The following is a 20,950-nucleotide window of genomic DNA, read 5'->3' on the forward strand; positions in this document are numbered from 1 at the left end:
ACCTATTTCAAAATAAAACAAAATAAGGTCACAAGAATAGGTGTGTTGCAGGTAGTTGAGCAGAGCATATAATCACATACACTATGTAAGAATATTACTGAGTCCAGATGTGTAATTTGATGCTTTAAACTATTAGAACTAGAGGAAAACAAGAGGTGCAGACCAGACCTTACGTGTTTACTATGTAATAATAGCTTGGAGACACATTTGGCCAATAACAGTGAATATTTTGAATGCAGCAGGAAGTTGTGTTTGTCACTACAGTTAGCTTGACCACGATCTCTAACACAGCCTACCAGTCTGTGTGAAGAAGACTTCCGGTGGTGTGTCATGGCGGTGGCATGGTGAATCCTACAGAAAGGGATAAATCTTATTCCCCGTCCTGCTCTCCGGTCAGTTCAGGGACGATTTTCTTGTAGAAAGAAGCGTGTCCGCTCCGGCCTCGCCCCTTGGATCAGTCAGCACGCCGCTGCAGTTTCCCTCCGCCCGGTCATGGCGGCTCACAAACCCGTGGAGTGGGTCCAGGCCGTGATCACCAGATTCGATGAGCAGGTAAGATGGGCTGCTCGGGTATGGGTGTAGCAATCCGCGGCAGTCCCACGGGCCTAGCAGTCGGGTTGACGGTGCATCGGCGCAGACAAGGTCCATTTAACTAAGTGGTTTAAGGAGCGATTTAGCTTATGCTCTGAAGTGATGTGTCTGTATTTGTCTCAGCTACATAACGACGGCGAGGATCTCTCTGTAGCTACCACATTCTCCACCGTCTTATAGCACATTTATCCCACATCTGTCCCATATTTGTCCCTTGCTAATGACGGAGCGAGCCGTCAGCTGATAAATAATACACAATGATGCTTCATTATGGCAGCACACAAACGTCTGTGAATTTGTTCTACTTCACAGCCAATGGCTTTTTACGATAGCACGAGAGCTAATATTAACAGGCCTAGCTGTCTAATGTAAACAAATAAGATGTGACTGAGTTAGCACCGTGCAGCATCACTGAACCGGGCAACCAAGAGATCAGGGGGGTCGGCCCCCAGTCCAGATCCCCTGTTTGAAGTCACTGTTTGCTTTTTTTTATTGATAGCCCAGAGCTTAGCGAAAATACTTAAAGGCTTCTGCACACTAGAGGACAATTGGCCCGATTATAGACCCGATGTGCCCCTCCGACAATCATGAGGGTGTTTCCAACTGGAGGTCAGTTGTTGCCGATTATTTGCCAAAATAATCCCATAGTATGAAGGGTTTACAAATTGGTCTTAATTCTACCGATCGAGTCTGATCTTGAAACACAAATATCAATCATGTTTGATATTTACGAGAAATGGCTGCGACAGAAACCTGCAAAAGCCAATAAGAGCGAGCTGACAAGGAAGCATCACCAACCTGATGTTGCGAACTGGTGCAGCTGCGACTAAAGATACAAATACATTACCAACTCACCTCCAGCTAGCGCTGCAAAATGTATAAGCCCTCTCAGACATGATTTCATCCAGTTTTTGTTCTTTGTTTCCTGCTGAAACACATGATGTTGGGCCTCCACCATCTATGTTTTTCTTTTGAAGTCACTTTCAATCATGCAAGTTTTCCACTCTCCAGTTCAGAAGGTGGCAGTAATGCACCCAAAAGTTGTTTGCCAACCGCCATAAAAAACAGAAGAAGAATCTTGCGAGTTTCAGTGAGATTCCAAGTCTCAGGAATCGCCACTTTGAAATCGTTTCAGACAAACGGAAAGTGTGTGGTCTTACGTTCTGGCCAAAGCATCTAGTGTGTGTGTTCTGACGATTATAAGAATTAAAGATTGGTTAAATCTGCCATTATGTCTGTGGACTACCACATTTAAAAAATTGGTCAAGAGTTGAAAATCCTCTACTGTGCACCAGGCTTAAGTCCCCCCCAAAGAAACACAGAACAACCGCAAAGCGTTTACCATTTATAGCCGTTATGTTTCAAATTTTTTGGGGGATATTTTAGTAGTACAGGTGTCTGTATTCTTATAATACATCCCTGTATGTTTATAGATTTGAGTTACAGACATAAAGAAACATCAGTAGTAAGGGTTAAAGTTTATCCTGCAAGCTGAAGTCTCAATTATCACTTTCAGGTAGTTGAATATGAAAGGTGAAACATCAACAGAGAAGCTATATCTTTACATTTTCAAAGAGCTTGAAGTTCCAGTTGACATTCCCAATGATCTTCATTTCATTGTTATACAGTTCACACTTACTGGTTGCTATTGTAATTATGATATATTGGCAGGATTTGAAGTAGGGCTGCACGATTAATCGTCATAAAATCATGACCTCGATTCACACCCACATGCGACCTCATTTCTAACTGACAGGGATTAGTCTGCATTTTAGGGACTTTAGCTGTAATGAAACTAGAGTTCCTACTTCATACCAATGACAATGCAGTGATGTAGAGTAGCACAGAACTGACAGTGAAATAGATTAAGTGAGAGAAAAGTTTTGGGACACAAAACCACAACCAAATGAATCCAGAATGAAACACAGTTGAAGGAGGTTAGAACCAGATAACCAACCTCACTGTGCTTGTATGAGGGAAAAAATGTTGCCCTTTTGAGACTCGGTATGAAAATCTGTCTTGAATGTGTCTCCTTGTCCACTTGTGATCAGATCTCACTTCCCTCCTCTACAAGAAAATAAACACGGGTCATTTGGTATCGCAAAGACCAAACAATACTGTTCCATCCCATTCTGAGTTTACAGAAGTGTCTGATGACAATGCTTGTGTCTGTGTCAGTTTGTGTGTGTCCGCGCAAGCAGAAGAGAAAGAGCAAGTGTCAGGAGGGGCTGAATGAATAATGAGCTCCACACTGATCTGCAATGAAGAAAGATTTTACCCATTACAAAAGATAAAAATCATATTGTGGTCAGTGTTGATACACAAACAAGTCAACATATGGGCACTTAGAAGTGTAAAAATACTTTAGATCCATTGTGACATTTCTGATTAATAGCGGATAGGTGTGGGTGGGGGAAATAGGCATCATACAGCATTAATGTGTAAAAATATTTGTTTCATTCTCTAAAACGTGAATGACTGGGTTTTATTGCGTGTGTGTCTCCAATAGTCTCAACGTCCAGAGTTCATCCGTATGTTTACAAAGACTGTTTCCGTCTCCCACAGAAGGCCAACACAGTTCAGTTCAATCCAATTCAAACAATGAAAAACAAAAATAATCTGTGACAGGTTTTACCGTGGATTTCATATAACAACAACTGGGGCTGGGCGAAAAAAAACGATAAAGATAATTATCTCGAAATAACATTTCCTCGATAGAAATATAAGACATGGTCGATAGAGCTCATTCTATCCATGTTTTGATAGACAACACGAACAGCCTATGAGAATGAGAACAATGCCACGCCAAACCAATCATGTGGCTGGAATAGAGTTCTAGCCACATCAGGTTAGGTTGACACACACAGCACAGAGTGTAGGAGAAGCAGCCGGAAGCAGCACACGTGCTAGTATTTTGGCACCTGCATAGAGGTGTGGACATTTCTGAGTCTGAGTTCCGAGTCACTATGCAGACTCTGCATCGCTGCAGTGACTGAACATAATCGTTTCATGTTTTCCGCTACGTCTATTGTTTCAGTGGTTTTACACCGCTGAATAATTATAACCACCGCTTAATAATTATAACCACCGCTGCATCAGAACCAGGACAGACGCAGTGTTTTAACTTCATTGATGCAAATGACGCCCCGTTTATCCAAGAACATAAATATGAATTCAGCAGGTTTTTATAAAGATCAGTTCTAAGTGTGAGTGATGAGAAAACATCAGAAGAGCAGAGTCACTTGTTGACCTGGCAGAGTTATGCGCCTCAGTGCAGTGGCGCTGAATTGATTTATATCGTGATATATATCAATATCGACTGATAAGAAATCAATTATCACGGTAAGATTTTTTTCCCATATCACCCAGGCCTACCAACAACTTATGAAAGTAAATAGAAAGTGAAGCGTCCGTGTCGCTTCAATAACAGCGTTCCTATATACAATATGTACCGGGCACTCGCGTTACCGTCGATGGTCAAGACAGTTGGGCATATGCTGGCCGGCAGCTCCAGGGAAACGGCGTAGGGAATAAACAATCCTCCTGACTATAGAGACAAGGTGTTGCTCCTGAGCGGCAAAAACATGCAGACTTTACAATGCACTTTTGCAAAGGTAAAACAGACGATCCTCTCCAACCTCCGCACTTATTGCTCTGAAGCTACTACTCACTTCTGTTCTTTGGTTCAGAATATGCTTGTTTGTGGTCCCAGGGTTGTGATTGGACACACAGCCTGCACCTGCTGCTGTTGCAGCGTGTGGGATTGGACAGGGAGACGTGTCGCAGTAACTTCTTCGCGCATTGCGAACCAAAACCATGGACGTGTGGACATTTCTAGTTTTTATTGACTAGTAATTGTAAACGTTTCCACCACAGTGTGTCCTCGGAGTCAGTGCAGACAATGTGCGTCAAACTAAAGCCCATTATAGAGGCTACATCATGAGATTAAGTGAAACGTTTCATCTCTCATCCAAGATGCTTCTTCAGTTCAGTTCACCAGGGCCCTCATTTATAACCACTTCGTACGCACAAAACAGGGCCTGAAAGATCCGTACGTTACTTCTCACGCAAACGTTGGGATCCATAAAAACAAACTTGACGGGAGAATGTGCGCACTTGTACGCTCTCTCCGACCCATGTGTATGTCCATTTTGGAGATGGGGAAAATGGCGATGCAGATGTGAGTTGGTGAACTGAAGCCAGATTATTCATCATTAAAACCAACGTGTGTGTGTGTGTGTGTGTGTGTGTGTGTGTGTGTGTGTGTGTGTGTGTGTGTGTGTGTGTGTGTGTGTGTGTGTGTGTGTGTGTGTGTGTGTGTGTGTGTGTGTGTGTGTGTGTGTGTGTGTGTGTGTGTGTGTGTGTGTGTGCGCGCGCGCGCTCGTCGCTGCTGGTCAGAAACCGAAAGTAAACAAGTATTTCTCCTCTCGCTGTGAACTGCTCCGATGGAGATGTCCAGCGTTGGTGGAAATAAGGCTGTTACGTCAGTTCCCTCTTCTCAACTAACGTTTCAGTGGCTTGCACACATAGAGCGTGAATCGCAGGACTTTTCAGCGCACACACAAATTATGTGACTCGCAAGAGGCAGGACACCATAGTGGGATATTGTAGTTTTTACAATTCTACCATGATGGTATAAAACGGCGGCTATTGTAAAAACGGTTAATCCAGACATCCCTATTCTTTAAAATAACCAATTGAATTATTGTGTAGCGGTATGGGGAAACACCTACAAAAGCAACCTGCAACCAATATGAATTCTGCAAAAACGCGTCATGAGGAACGTTGGACATCAGGAACACACTAACAACCTATTTTGTGACTATCACATTCAGGGATCTGGTGGAATTCAAAACAGCACAAATCATATACAAAGCAAGAAATAATTTACTTCCTGGCAACATACAACTCGTGTCTATGGACAGAGAGGGGGGTTGTAACTTAAAAGCATGTGCGAATTAATTTGTGGGGTGATTTTGTGTAATGCACTGGGTGATGAAATCAAACACAGTAAAAATATCACACACTTCAAAATTATGGACAAAGAAATTGTTTTTGCGAGGTACAGTAATGAGGAAGATTAATGTAAAGCACATTAAGAGTGATACTGTTATTGACTTCTTATTTTTCACACTCTTTAAGGGGCAGTCTAGTTGTTATATAAAGAACAATGGTTTAATGGGGGGAGGATCAATGGGGAGTAGGGTGTATTTATATAATGAATTGAATTATTGATGTTTTGATATAGCTTAGGGGTAGGGCTGGACAGGCATTGTTGCTTCTCCCTAATCCTTTTAAGACATCATTTGTTAATTTATCTTTCTCATTGAAAGTCTGTTTATTATTTATTGTCGTTTTTATTCTTACTTTTTTTCCCATACACATATTTTATGTTGAAAAAAAAAAAGTTTAAAATATATAAACAAATCATATCAAACAGGTATTTGTGCGATATGGTTAACATTGTATAATATTGAGCTATCAGTTGATATCGATATATAACGCTAAATAAAATAAATAACCAGAAAACAAATTGCACATTTGTGTTTATGTACAATGTTCTTGTGTACAAATGTTTTTTCTTATGCTTGTACAATCATCCTGTGCCACTGCACTTTACTTATAACATTGCGTGCGTGGGTGCATGTGTGCTTGTCTCTGTCCCACTTCACACACGAACTGATATTCATATGGGATTATTCACCATCTAGTCCTATATTCTAAAATAGTTATTCATCGATGATGTCGGATCATGTCTCTGGATCGTTCCGGTCACTTTAACCCTGTCTATACGCATCACGTCTCGTGTTGTGTAGCAGGTTTAAAAATGTGTCTCATAAACTCTAGAGAAAATTAAACAAATAAAGTAAACGTCAGTCCTGTACGTGTGCTAATTACTTAAATCAGGGATGGTGTTTATGGTTAAAGTGTAAAGTGAGTGCAGGTCAGAGGGGGAGTGAGGAGGAATTAACGGTGGAAACCCGGTAAAACAATGAATGTAGCTGAAAACATAAATAATCATTATGTTCAGTGTTGTGCCAGTACACACCTAAAATGAACTAGTTCACGTTCATAGTTCATTTTTAAAAATGTTGAACTGTATTCACAGTTCCAAAAATGAATTAGCTCACTATCATTTGTTCTGTTTTTTATTGGGATGATTTAGATGACAAACTTAAGATCATGTATTCAGTTATTAATCAATGGTGTCGGATCATGAATCTGGATCCTCTGGTCACTTTAACACTGTGTCCTGACTGTGTGTGTCACGTCTCGTTTTGTACTAAGCTCTAAAATGTTGGCGGCCATTTTTCATGATGTTTAAATGCAGCCTCATAAACTCTGAAACGAATCAAACAAACGATAAGTAAACCTCTGAATGATCAGTCTCGAATAACTTCTGATGAGTGTTTATTAGTTAAAGGGAAAGCAGGAGTGTAGAGGCAGGACACTGGAAATATTAATCAATTGTAAACTGATTCGTTCAGTTCAGCATTCACAAAAAATATCAAGGGCTCATTGAAAGCGTTCATGCACAACACAGCCCGGGATCAATACAACGAACCCCTCTGTTTTTGGAATGCTTGCTCTTAGGGATGCACAATATATATATTGGCCCGATATATTATCAGCTCGATAATGGGAATTTTATATTATTATTTATTTATTGAAATCAGACATTATAGCCAAAAAAACGTCCGATAAACGCAGTGCACCTGGTGGCGCTCATGACATCATACATCCGTGCGTGTCCATACCACCGTGATGTGTTTATGTCAGAACTGAAAACTGCATCGCTGGTGTGGACGTTTTTCATGTTGTCTGAGAGCGACTGCAGGATTGCAATTTGCAACAAATTTGCAAAGGTCCCGAGAGGGGGAAAAACATTTGCAAATTTAAACACTACCAATCTCAAAAGTCACCTAAGAGTCTGTCATCGCGACGATGATGTATGGCGAGAAAACTAGGTGCTTGCAGCCAGCGTTGGTGAGGGGGAAAAAAAAAAGGCCAAAGCGAGTGCCAGCAGTACCTATCCAGCAGGCATTTGAGAACTGAAGGAAGAGACGGTACACAGGCTAAAGCAATTAATGACAGAATCACGGAATTTATCGCTCTTGATGACCAGCCATTTTCCATGGTAGAAGACTAAGGTTTCGGCAGCTAATTGCACATTTCGAGCCCTGCTACAATGCCAAGTCGCTGCTGCTTTTCAGATGTGTCCCTGCCTGCCCTGTATGATGTGGTCGCCGCACACATTCATAGTCTGATAGATGCCGACGTAAGTTTTACCACGGACATATGGACCTCAGACGTCAGTCCAGTGAGTATGCTTGGTTTGACAGCTTGGTGGCTGGTAGATGATTTCAATATGAAAGGGCTGGGTGATAAAACGGAAGCGATAATCACCGCGATATAACTTTTCCTCGATAGAAATTTAAGACATAACGCCGATAGAACTCATTCCATCCATGTTTTGACAGACAACACGAACAGCCAATGATAATGATAGAGGTGAATGACTCTGCATCGATGCAGAGGCTGAACATATTGTTCATTCAATATTTAATTTTCAGCTACGTTCATTGTTTTATTGGTACTCCACCGCTCAATAATTATAACTCCGCTGCTTCAGGACAGACGCTCATGAAAGGTCCAGTCGTCCTATTTTCAGAGTCTCTGTGGGAGTCTGTTTCCTCCTCACTCCCCCTCTGACCTGTGCTTACTTTACACTTTACCAATAAACACCATCACTGATCACAAGTTATTAGGACACATACAGGACTGATGTTTACTTTGTGTTCGTTTGATTCGCTCTAGAGTTTATGAGACACATGTTTAAACCTGCTACACAACATGTAACGTAATGTGGCGCGCATAGTCAGGACATCAAGGTTAAAGTGACCGGAACGATCCAGAGACATAATCGGACATCATCGATTAATAACTAAATACATGTGATTATCAGTTGGTGTGAAGAGGGACAGACAAGCGGGGGTACACACACACACACACACACACACTCCTGCAGACAGAAGTTCTTCCCGCATATTACGATGCAACCCAGCGTTTTCACTTCACTGTTGCAGAAGAAGCGACACCCCGTTTATCCAGGAACATGAATATGAATTCATCAATTTTTATAAAGATCAGTTCTATGTGAGTGATTAGAAAACATCAGAGGAGCAGAGTCACTTGTTGACCAGCGGAGTAATCCGCCACAGTGCAGTGGAGCTGATTTAAAACAAGATAAAATAAAACTTTATGATTCCACACAGCAGGAACATTCAGTTGTTACAGCAGCATGCATGTCAATATGTACATTATATCCCCCTTTTTCGCTGTAGTGGTGATGAAAGGCACAGGATGATTGTAGGAGCAAGTAAAGATCTGTTTTGTGCATAAGAAAAAACATTTGTACATAAGAACATTGTACATAAACACAAATGTGCAAAAAAGTTATTTTCTAGATATTTTGCAAAATATATCGACTGATATGAAAAAAAATATCGTGATAAGATTTTTTCCCATATCGCCCAGCCCTACTCAATTTTTTTCTCAAAGACAATCTCTGGACCTACGTATGAGTCTTAAATACAGTTAAATAAAGTTAAATTGAATCGACCACTGCCTCTTGGGCTCGGGGCTGTGAAAGAGGTAGCTGCAGGTGCAGCTTGATTGACACGTTACGCAATTCACATTTCCGCTCTTGCCAAAGTGCAATCACCTTGTTCGCCTGTATGGGCGCTCCGGCATTGGTCCCAGACCACCTCCAAATGTTGTCTGAGTGATCAGGTCAAGTGATTTAGTGATTGGATTAAGGACACATTTGGGTGAAGTCAGACCTGTACATAACGCTGAATACTAGATATCAGATCAAGGTTACCATTCAGTGGTGTGGATTTAGATTTTTGATTTAGACAAGACAAAGTAAAAACCATGTACATTACAAGTTTTTTGGTATAGTAGCAGCATCTCACGGTTACACCACAAATTTATCACCTTAAACATGCAAACGTGCAATATATAACAAAGCTGTAGGCCAAAAAAACAAAGAAAATGCCTGCCACCTGACAAAACATATCAGGCACAATCATATTATTGATAGTTTCTTTTTGCAGGCCAATGAGTGCAATAAACGACAATATTGAGACAAAAGTCATAGGAAAAAAAGCGTGATCTCAGTTCTGAGCAAGTATAATAGTATAATAGTGATTCAAATTTTTTCAAAAGTCTTGCTGCCCTAGTTTGATAAACTGTGATAAAAATATTCAAGCTTTATAACTTAACATGTCCGTCACTTTCACAATACATGGTAACTAAGTCTAAATGGTTTGCATCATCAAAATTAAAGGGGACATAGCATGCCCATTTTACCACAAGTTGATATGGTTCCTTGGGGTCTTAATGAAATGTCTGTAACATACTTTGGTCAAAATACCACAAGGATCATTTCAAACAGCACCCTTTTTACCCTGTATAAAACAGCCCTCCACAGAGTGACCTGTTTTGAGTGCCTGTTCCTTTAAATGCTAATGAGCCAGCTCCCCCCTCTCCCCCCATGATTTTAAACGATATAAATTACATATTTTATATGATATAAATTATCAAATATGCATCCCATACTTTGTATTCCCCTTCTGTTGTCCTGGAGTTTTAATTTTCCCAATCACATAATTAAATGTCCCCCTCTGCCCATCCACTACAAGCACACAAGCAGACAGACAGAGAGAGAAAGAGAGGGGTGGGGGGGGGGGGGGGCTATGAAGACCATCATTTACCCCCGAACCCCGACATTCAACGGGTACAACAACAAGCGGAGAAAGCAGAATCGCGGGCTGACCTTATATATATACAGTCTATGGGGCTGACCAGCGGGGTGAAATGCACGTCCCGTGTGAACAGCCAGGCGGCTGCGCGCTTGAGAACGGCGCTGTGCTGCCTCGCAGCGGCGCTTCCGCGTCCGGTGTAAACCCGGCGTAACGAGTGTGGGGGCTCTGTGTGTTTGTGCCAGTGTTACAGTAGTGCTGAACACTGCGGAGGTCTTCCACACTGCTGGCTGTGTGGCGTTGACACAAATTCCAGCTCATGCATGGGAGAGCGAGCGGTCGCGCCCGAGCAACTGCTGCAGCCTCCCAGTCCCAACGATCCAGACAAATGCCACATGTGAGTGAATCGCGGGCTGACCAGCGCGGAGAAATGCTCGTCCTGTGTGAACAGCCAGGCGGCTGCACGCTTGGGAACGGCGCTGCGCTGCCTCGCAGCGTCCGGTGTAAACCCGGCGTAACGAGTGTGGGGGGGCGGGGGAGATGAGGTGGGGGGTGGGCCAAGACCATGTAGGGAGACTTCCAGTGCATTGTTACGACACAAAACCCAGGAAGCTCATTCGAGTCACTCAAGCATGACGTTTCTGACTTAGAGGAACTATAACAAAACGCGCGAGTGTTTTTTCCCCAGAGTTTTTGGGTTGGTAGACATGCCAGATACCCACATTAATGTGTAGAAGCACTAACAAAGTGGAATTTGCATGCTATGTCCCCTTTAAATCTTTTTGCAATTGAAAGGGCAATCTGGCAGCCACTTTGTGTTGAGAGGCAAAACAAGAAACATTTGTATTTTTCATTTATGGAGTAGGATTTGTGCAGTCAGAAGTAGTTGCATCTGGTGTGAGTTGACATCAGGGTTGGGCGATATGGGAAAAAAGCTTATCAAAATCATGATCAATCACTGTGATTTGCTAAGGGGGTAGAGCAGTCGTCCTCCAACCAGAAGGTCAGCGGTTCGATCCCAGTCTAACCCCATCTTCTGCATGCCGAAAGGTCCTTTGGCAAGATACTGAATCCCAAATCGCTATATAAATTCATAACATTTATTTCTGTAATTTATGCTTCCGATGGTCAGAAAGATTAGTGGTATTACCTGTCTTTGTGGGAACATGCTTTCGACACAATTTGCAGTGCACGCTACTCTCTACTTCTTGTCGGACTTTAAATAGCCAAAATATCTGTACACTACCAAATTACTTGGACACTTCTTTTCAACAATGTCCTCATCGTCCGTTGGGGTGTCTTCGGTAATACTGTTGCTTGAGTTTCCATTAACATTTTCGGTCTCAGACTCAGCTGGCATCGTTGACTTGCTACAACAGTGTGATCAGACACATGTGTAAACTCAGACTGGGTAAACAGAATTTGTAAACTAAATCAAGGAATGGAGAGCCGGAGGAAATGGTGTGGGCACTCTTGGTTTGGAGCACAAATGATGAAGAAACAGAGAGGAGCAGTAAATTATTGAGAGATGGTCAAATTTATAAAAAAATAACTGTTTACGGTCCAAACGTGTATGAAAAGAGAGGAACTTCTTTAATAAAAGCCTGTTGTTGGAATGGAAGTAATGCATTTCCTTTTTTTTTGTGTCTGCATAGACCACTTACTGTGAGGTCTATGTTAGCAGTGAAACAAAGCAGAAAGACTTTAACACTGTATATTTAAGCATTTGTTTATTTAGCGCAAGTCATATCGTCATCGCAATATTCAACAACGTTATCGCATATTGCATGTTTTCCTAATATCATGCAGCCCTAGCTCGAGCAAGCACTAGGGTTGGGTGATATGCTGAAACAACCCTCCATTGACGATAAATTGGTGCAGGTGTGTGTGCGTGTTTGTGTGGGTCCACATTTGGACGAATAAATGTAACAGCTTGTTGCAAGGAAAAATTCAAAATCACCCCTTTGGGATCGTATGTGTGTGTCTCAGAGTGAGGGGAGTCAGGAGTGCGAAGTCTGGATTGGATGAATGAATGTGGGCAATTATTAGATTTTACAAATTTAAGAAAAGAATATATCATATAGTCATATTTAAGTTCTGTCAGACTGGTTGTTATAATGAAAAATTAAGTTATATTTTTAGGTGTAATGATGTTATCAATGATAACAGCGCTAGTTTAGGTAATAATGATAATTAAAGCTGCAAGCTGCGATGGTCGGGCCCTCACAGTCCGCACATTGTGGTGTGCTGCGACGTAGTTGCTGGAGGTTGGTTGACACAGCTTGGTATTGCATTATGCGTTCGCACAGTGCATGAAGGAGTTAAATGTCACATCCTGTTGAGTCGTCCATCTCGTTGCTAGTAGGTGGTGCTATGATTATGGTGGTAACGCCAGGTCATCAAACATACAAAAGTCTTGGTCAGATTCGACAATGCATAGTAAAAAAATGTGACTTCCTGTTTCATGGCGATATGGCCACGGGCATGCTGTTGAAGGAAAACTTATGGTTAGCGCAACTTTTCATTGGCGAGGTTGTATGTTTTCACTGACCAAGTTATAATCAACATCCGCAACTTCCTGTTTAATTTAGGTTATGAGTTCGACATACTTTTTTGCTTGTCTGGCCATTATACAAAACCTACCAATTTTCATATATGTCGGTGAAACATGCAGCCGGGGCTACTTCATTTAAATTTTGTAGGGGGGTGCTTTCGAGCCATTTTGCCACGACCATATGCAATACCCATATTGGAAGTAAATGTTTGTGATTTCAGATGTGTCGGTGATGAGTTTTGTTGCTTTTTGAGCAACACCTCCAAAAAATGTGATCAGTTGTAAAATGTAAACAACGTTGGCGGCCACTGCATTCAATGAAAACACAACATTCCTAAGATGTCTTTATCACACTCTTAAGGGTCTTTGCACCAAACTGAAGCTGGTTCTGGCGAAACATAACATTTTGATGTCACGCCACGGACACCCTGTTCAATGAAACCTCATGAAGTGTACAACTTTTCATCTTGAAGTTGTTAAGATTACACTGACAAAATATGAAGCCGATCCAATAAATCGCCTAGGAGGGGTGTGTTAAAGTACAATGCATTGAAATTGGCACACTTCCTGTTAGGTTTAGGATATGGGTCCAAGAGACTTTTTTGGAAGTCTGGATAGGGTACATATACCTACCGATTTTCATACCTTTTGTTGAAACATGCCGCCCAGGCTGCTCCATTGAAATTTTGTAGAGGTGGCTATCAAGCCATTTTGTCGACCAAGTTTCATGACTCTTCAAGCATGTTTAGACTCCCGAGAATATGAAACAGAATCGGGTTTATTACCAAGTAGGTCAACACATTCATGGAATTTGCTGTGGTGTGTTAATGCAATTATAAATAGAGAAAATATAAAAAAATAGGAAATTAAATTTAAAATAGAAAATACTATAGGCAAATAAAAAATATAATATAAGCGGGAGGGATTGTGCAAAATGTAGAGTTATTGTTATTCCTAAAGTGTGAAAGTCACAGGCAGGGACATCAGACAAGTTCGGTTAAATTATTGATGAGGCCGGCAGCAATCGGGAAGAAACTGTTTTTGTGGTGTGAGGTTTTGGTCCCTCCTGCCAGAGGGAAGTCGCTTAAAGAGTCCATGTCCAGGGTGGGAGGGGTCGGCGACAATCTTAACTGCACGTCTCAGAGTCCTGGAGACATACAGGTCCTATAGAGAGGGTAGGTTGCAGTCTATGCAGTGCAGTCTGGCCTGGTCCTTGGCTGTAGCAGCAGCGTACCATACGTTGATGGATGAGGTGAGGATGGACTCATTGATGGCAGTGTAGAAGTTCACTATCTTCGGCTTTGGCAGGTTGAACTTTTTCAGCTACCACAGGATATACAGGTGCATTAGAATATCATGGAAAAGATGGTTTATTTCGATAATTAAATTAAAAAAGTGAAACTCATATATTATATAGATTCATTACACACAGTGAAATATTTGTGTGGAAGTGTTTATTTCTTGTAATTTTGACGATTATGGCTTACAGCTAATGAAAACCCCAAATTCAGTATCTCAGAAAATTAGAATATTGTGAAAAAGTTCAATGTTGTAGACTCACGATGTCCCACTCTAATCAGCTAATTAACTCAAACCACCTGCAAAGGTTTCCTGAGTCTTTAAATGGTCTCTAAGGCTGGTTCAGTAGGCTACACAATCATGGGGAAGACTGCTGACTTGACAGCCTTTGACACCCTCCAAAAGGAGGGTAAGCCACAAAAGGTCATTGCTAAAGACGCTGGCTGTTCACACAGTGCTGTACCCAAGCATATTCATAGAAAGTTGAGTGGAAGGAAAAAGTGTGGTAGAAAAAGGTGCACAAGCAACAGGGATAACCGCAGCCTTGAGAGGATTGTGAAGCAACGGCCATTCAAGAATTTGGGGGAGATTCACAAGGAGTGGACTGAGGCTGGAGTCAGTGCATCAAGAGCCACCACACACACAGACGTATCCAGGACATGGGCTACAACTGTCGCATTCCTCGTGTCAAGCCACTCCTGAACCAGAGACAACGTCAGAAGCGTCTTACCTGGGCTAAGGAGAAAAAGGACTGGACTGTTGCTCAGTGGTCCAAAGTCCTCTTTTCAAATGAAAGTAAATTTTGCATTTCATTTGGAAATCAAGGTCCCAGAGTCTGGAGGAAGAGTGGAGAGGCACAGAATCCAAGTTGCTTGAAGTCCAGTGTGACGTTTCCACAGTCAGTGATGATTTGGGGAGCCATGTCATCTGCTGGTGTTGGTCCACTGTGTTTTATCAAGTCCAAAGTCAACGCAGCCGTCTACCAGGACATTTTAGAGCACTTCATGCTTCCTTCTGCTGACAAGGTTTATGGAGATGCTGATTTCATTTTCCAGCAGGACTTGGCACCTGCCCACACTGCCAAAAGTACCAATACCTGGTTTAATGACCATGGTATCACTGTGCTTGATTGGCCAGCAAACTCGCCTGACCTGAACCCCCATAGAGAATCTATGGGGTATTGTCAAGAGGAAGATGAGAGACACCAGACCCAACAATGCAGACGAGCTGAAGGCTGCTATCAAAGCAACCTGGGCTTCCATGGGGAACACCTCAGCAGTGCCACAGGCTGATCGCCTCCATGCCATGCCGCATTGATGCAGTAATTCATGCAAAAGGAGCCCCGACCAAGTATTGAGTGCATATATATATTCACATACTTTTCAGTAGGCTTACATTTCTGTATTAAAAATCCTTTGTTTTATTGGTCTTATGTAATATTCAAAATTTCTGAGATACAGAATTTTGGGTTTTCATTAGCTGTAAGCCATAATCATCAAAATTAAAAGAAATAAACTTGAAATATTTCACTCTGTATGTAATGAATCTATATAATATGAGTTTCACTTTTTGAATTGAATTATCGAAATAAACGAACTAATAAACTAAGGTTTGAAAAGGACAAGCAATACCATAAGGATTACATAGCTTTCATGAGTGAGACAATAGCTCATGAAGATGCTGGAAAGGTTCCGGAAGAAGAAATCGACAACCGCCCTGCCTGGTATATCCCTCACCACGGGGTGTATAACCCACAGAAACCAGTAAAGGTCCGAGATTGTTCAGCAAAGTTTCTAGGTGTGTCATTGAATGATCACTTGCTTACAGGACCAGAACTGACAAATACCCTACTAGGTGTCCTCTGTCGGTTTCGTAAAGGGCCAGTGGCAACCATGTGTGATATCGAACGCATGTTCCATCAATTTCACGTAAGAGCAGAACACCAAGACTACTTGAGACTTTTATGGTGGGCCAATGGAGACATCCCATCCCAGCCATCGGTCTACACTGTGGGTGGGCAATTAATTTTTCCAAGGGGCCACATGAGAAACAGGCACAGTTGTGGAGGCCCAGACCAATAGGCTGAATCAATTCTACTAATTAATTTGATAAGCTTCTACTGGTAAGAGTAAATGTTATGATTAGGCAATGAAAAAGTGAGGCAGGCAAAGTAATAACGCCAACATTATATCACTATTTAATCAACATTTACAAGAACAGTTGTGAACAAAATATGCATGTTTTTGCAGTATTTCAAAGATCAGCTTTAAATTTACCTTATACAAAGTGCTATTACTATTTGAATATAGTCTAATCACCCTATTTGCTGGTTTTCTGTTCTTTTTTTCTTGTTCAGTGAGAGAAATCTAGTCTGGGTTGGGCACGAACAAGTGCACTGAAGTCAGGTTGAATGTCTGAGGTGGATATGCGAAGGACAGCTGACAGGTGATCATCAGTGAGAGGATCTGTATCTGGATTTGTTAAACTTCATCACGGAAAATGTTTGTTCACATATGTAGGTAGATCCAAAGAGAACCAACATCTTCTGAGCATGCCTCCTCATGTATGGAAAGTTCTCCTCTTTGAGAGAAGAATAAAACTCCAGCAGTGATACTGACTTAAAGTGCTCTGCCAGTAGTGTATCAGACTGCAGGTCAATGAGTTCGAGCTGAACATCACTTGGTGCATTATCCACACTGCACGTGAAGGGAGAAGAAATCATGTGCATTTCACTTTCAACTGTTTTGAAGTCTTGAAATCGCCTTGAAAACTCACCATGCAGTGCCCCTAACATGGATGAGTACCTGCGGAGGTGATCAACTGATGGTGTGGCCTCTTTCAGTGTTGGCATGTGGTTGAGAATGTTACCCTCCAACTGGCTTGAAAGAAACTGCAACTTTCTCATGAAAGCCTTCACCAGGCTGTACATTTCATGTGCAAATAGGCCCTTGCCTTGCAGTTTGGTATTTAGCTCATTCATTAGTGCAGTGACATCAACAGCAAATGCAAGATCTGACATCCAGTCTGCATCTGAGAGCTCTTGGATGTCCTTGCCTTTCTTTTCACAAAACTCTTGAATCTCTGCTCTCAGGTCCCATACTCTTTTAAGCACTTTGCCCAGACTGAGCCATCTGACAGCTGTGTGGTAGCCTATGTCACCATGTTCAGTCTCATGCTCTTCCAAAAGTGCAACAAACTGTCTGTGATTCAATGCTCTTGCCCTGATAAAGTTAACTAATTTAGTTACATGTAACATGATTAATTTTTAGCACTGACTTACACAACACCTCCTGATGTATAATACAATGCAAAAATAGCAATTTAAGTTCTGGGTTAATTTCCCTCACTTTATCTTGCATCCGCATTCAAAAGTCCGACATTTTTCCCTGTCAGATTTGGACAACCATTGGTTGTAACACCATTTGAGTCCCAGCCTGTCCAAGCATGCAGTTACCTCCATGAACAAATCACTCCCAGTCATCGTCCCTTTTCTTGAGCTGCCAGCTCCTCCGTAATCTCAAAGTCTTTCGTCATCCCACGTCCAAGGTGAGTAACTGGGCTGTGTCGCGGCCATCATAGCTCTCATCCACAGCCAAGGAGAAGAAGTCAAAATCGTCTACTTTCTTTTGCAGCTGAAGCTCGAGATTTCCCGCGATCCTTCTCGTTACGGTTCGTCTGGAGAGGGGCAAATTCTCAAATGCTTCTTTCTTCTCAGGGCATATTAGTGCAGCAGAGTCCACCAAACACTCTTTGATAAACTCCCCATCAAAGAATGGCTTACTATTTTTTGCAGTTTTGTGGGATATCACAAAGCTGGTCTTGACAGCTCCATCCCTGGATGTGGAAAGCTTGGTAAAAAAGCCTTGTTGCTTCTGCAGCTTAGCTAGCAAAGCTTCCGATGTCCGTGCACGTTCTTCATCGGTCAAGTTTTTGTAATTCTCTCCGTGCTTTGTCTCGTAATGGCGATTCAAATTGTAATCCTTAAAAACGATCTTTTCTCCACAAACTAAGCACACGGCATTCCCTTTGACTTCAGGAAATAAATACTTAGAAGTCCATGTCTCGTTAAAAACTCTACATTCTGTATCAATCTTTCTTTTTTTTAACGTGAGCTGACATTTTTGAGGACTAACAGCTAACTCACATCTCTCCTAAACTCCGTTCGCCAACACATCATATGCGCGCGTGCATTCAGGACGTACTTGAGGTAAAAATGATTTTTTTTTTTTTTCAAAGGCGCCTTCAAAATAAAAGAAATGTCGTTGTATTCTGTACATCATGCACAGAATACACTTATTTACATGTGATTCCTAATATTCCATTGACCTCACGCGGGCCGGTCACGGACAGCCAAAGGGCCGGATGTGGCCCGGGGGCCGTACAATGCCCAGGTCTGGTCTACAGGATGAAAAGTGCACTTATTCGGAGCAGCCTCATCACCTGGCTGTGGAAACTACGGCCTCAAGCACATTGTTGCCCAAGGACAAGGTCGCTTCAGCGAAGCATCCATCCGTTTCATCGAAATAAACCTTTACGTAGATGATGGGGTTGATAAGTGTGTCGACAGAAGAAGAAGCTAGCCACCTAGTCAGTGAAGCAAGGACGCTTTGCAGCTCTGGCAAGCTACCAATCCACAAGTTCATTTTCAACAGCCAGCGGGTACTTTAATCCCCAAGGAAGAGTGTGCTGAATCCATAAGAAATTTGTGTCACTTCAGATCAGTTCCAATTTAGAGTAGTTATGCATGAACACCCGCTCTCAAGAAGGGGAATCTTGTCGACCAACTAGTGTTTCAGAGTTGTTGCACACCATTACTTTACAGTGCAACAAGATAGTTTACCTTAGTAAACGCACACGTGTTTGTTCCTTATTGCCTTATTAGTTGGCAATTAATTTAGTCATCAATTAGTCGGGTCTGTTATAATACACAACTGGCATATGTAACCACCCCCCAGATATCACTAATATCACTTCATTTATCTTTTGTAATGGTGCCAAATAATTGATATACTGTTGTAATGGGCTCCTTTTCTACAAAATATTTTTGTAATGTTACACAAGAGTGGAGAACATCCTGAGCATAAAGAGAGTCATCAAGGGTATAGAGAAGCTGAGCCGCCACCTCCATCATCCTTGTGTTTTGCTATTCTGTTATTGTAAGTTGTATGTTGCGGTCATGCATTTTAAGTAAAAAGTAAACGACAAAGGTGGATTCAGGAATTCACAAGAAATTAATAGTTTGAATGAAATATTTTACAGATTTTGTGGGTGACTTGATGAGGCGTTTGCGGACCCTCTGCAAATGAGAGCAGTTGAAAAAATCCCAGTTAATCGTCACAGTATAACAACAAGTCAACTAAACTTCAGGAATATCAATCTGTATAATAAAAATAATAATAATATAGTATTATTTGTTATACTGATAATGTGCAAGAGGACAGCACACCAATGTCATAAATGACAAACATAGTAAGTAAATGTGGTAATACGAAAAACTCAGAGGCAATCTGACTGCATATGACACTTGCAGTGAGGTTGCAGTGAAACAAATGTTTGTTTCACTGTCAATCTAATAATACAAATTTGTTGTAGGACACATTTACAATATAATATCTGCTCTATTGCAAGTAAAAATGCTAGTCAACAATCCAAACAGACTATAAAGCTTTGTTTTTGAATCAGGATTACTGAATTAGTATATTACAAAAACAAGCAACCTAAGTGTGTTTAATATGAGTTATCCTTTACTCCATTGTAGAGATGAAACAGTATCAAAATTTTGTATCACCATAATCAGTATTATCGCGGCATTATTAAAATATGCTCTTAATGTTCAAATATTATGCCAAATAGGAACCCCCTGTGATGTTCCTATTTGGCCCACTTGCTATTGAAGTTGAATAATTTTTCCTACATTTAGGTTAAGTAACCAAGTTGATGAGCTTATCAATATGTTTTGGACGTGTGGGATATATTCTGAATCTGTGTTCAATAATAGTGGCAAAATAAAAATATCAAAGCAGGACAATGCTGTCAAACATTGTTTCTATCTTGATGGTGAATTGACTGGATTTTAACTTGAGGCGTTTTCAGACATTACCTCCGGGTAAAATCCGGTGAATTGGCTACTGAGTTTACCCAGAGTTTGCCTTTCACACATGCACAACACAGCTGTTTTGTTTTTTCTGCACAGACACGTTCACAACAGCAACACATCCTCTGCATAATTCAGGCCAGGGGTGAAGCAGCCAGGACGCTCCCCCCGTAGAAGTCCGTAGAAACTGCAGAGGGTCTCACTTGGACATTTGCGTTCACACATACACTACCGTTCAAAAGTTTGGGGTCACCCAGACAATTTCGTGTTTTCCATGAAAACTCACACTTTTATTTATCAAATGAGTTGCAAAATGAATAGAAAATATAGTCAAGACATTGACAAGGTTAGAAATAATGATTTTTATTTGAAATATTAATTTTGTTATTCAAACTTTGCTTTCGTCAAAGAATGCTCCATTTGCAGCAATTACAGCATTGCAGACCTTTGGCATTCTAGCTGTTAATTTGTTGAGGTAATCTGTAGAAATTTCACCCCACGCTTCCTGAAGCACCTCCCACAAGTTGGATTGGCTTGATGGGCACTTCTTGCGTACCATACGGTCAAGCTGCTCCCACAGCAGCTCAATGGGGTTGAGATCTGGTGACTGCGCTGGCCACTCCATTACAGACAGCATACCAGCTG

General features: G+C 41.5%; 1 protein-coding gene across 1 annotated transcript in view; it reads left to right on the forward strand.

The window, feature by feature from the left end:
- Positions 1 to 273: 273 nt before the first annotated feature.
- Positions 274 to 20,950, forward strand: part of LOC117772532 (neurofibromin-like) — a 157,145-nt gene continuing 136,468 nt past the window's right edge. The window contains 1 exon segment of the mRNA XM_034603738.1: positions 274 to 552. Within this exon segment, the coding sequence (XP_034459629.1) occupies positions 493 to 552 (60 nt within the window). The 5' untranslated portion in view covers positions 274 to 492.

Source organism: Hippoglossus hippoglossus, chromosome 13 (genome assembly GCF_009819705.1).
Source record: "Hippoglossus hippoglossus isolate fHipHip1 chromosome 13, fHipHip1.pri, whole genome shotgun sequence".
NCBI classification, from domain to species: Eukaryota; Metazoa; Chordata; class Actinopteri; order Pleuronectiformes; family Pleuronectidae; genus Hippoglossus; species Hippoglossus hippoglossus.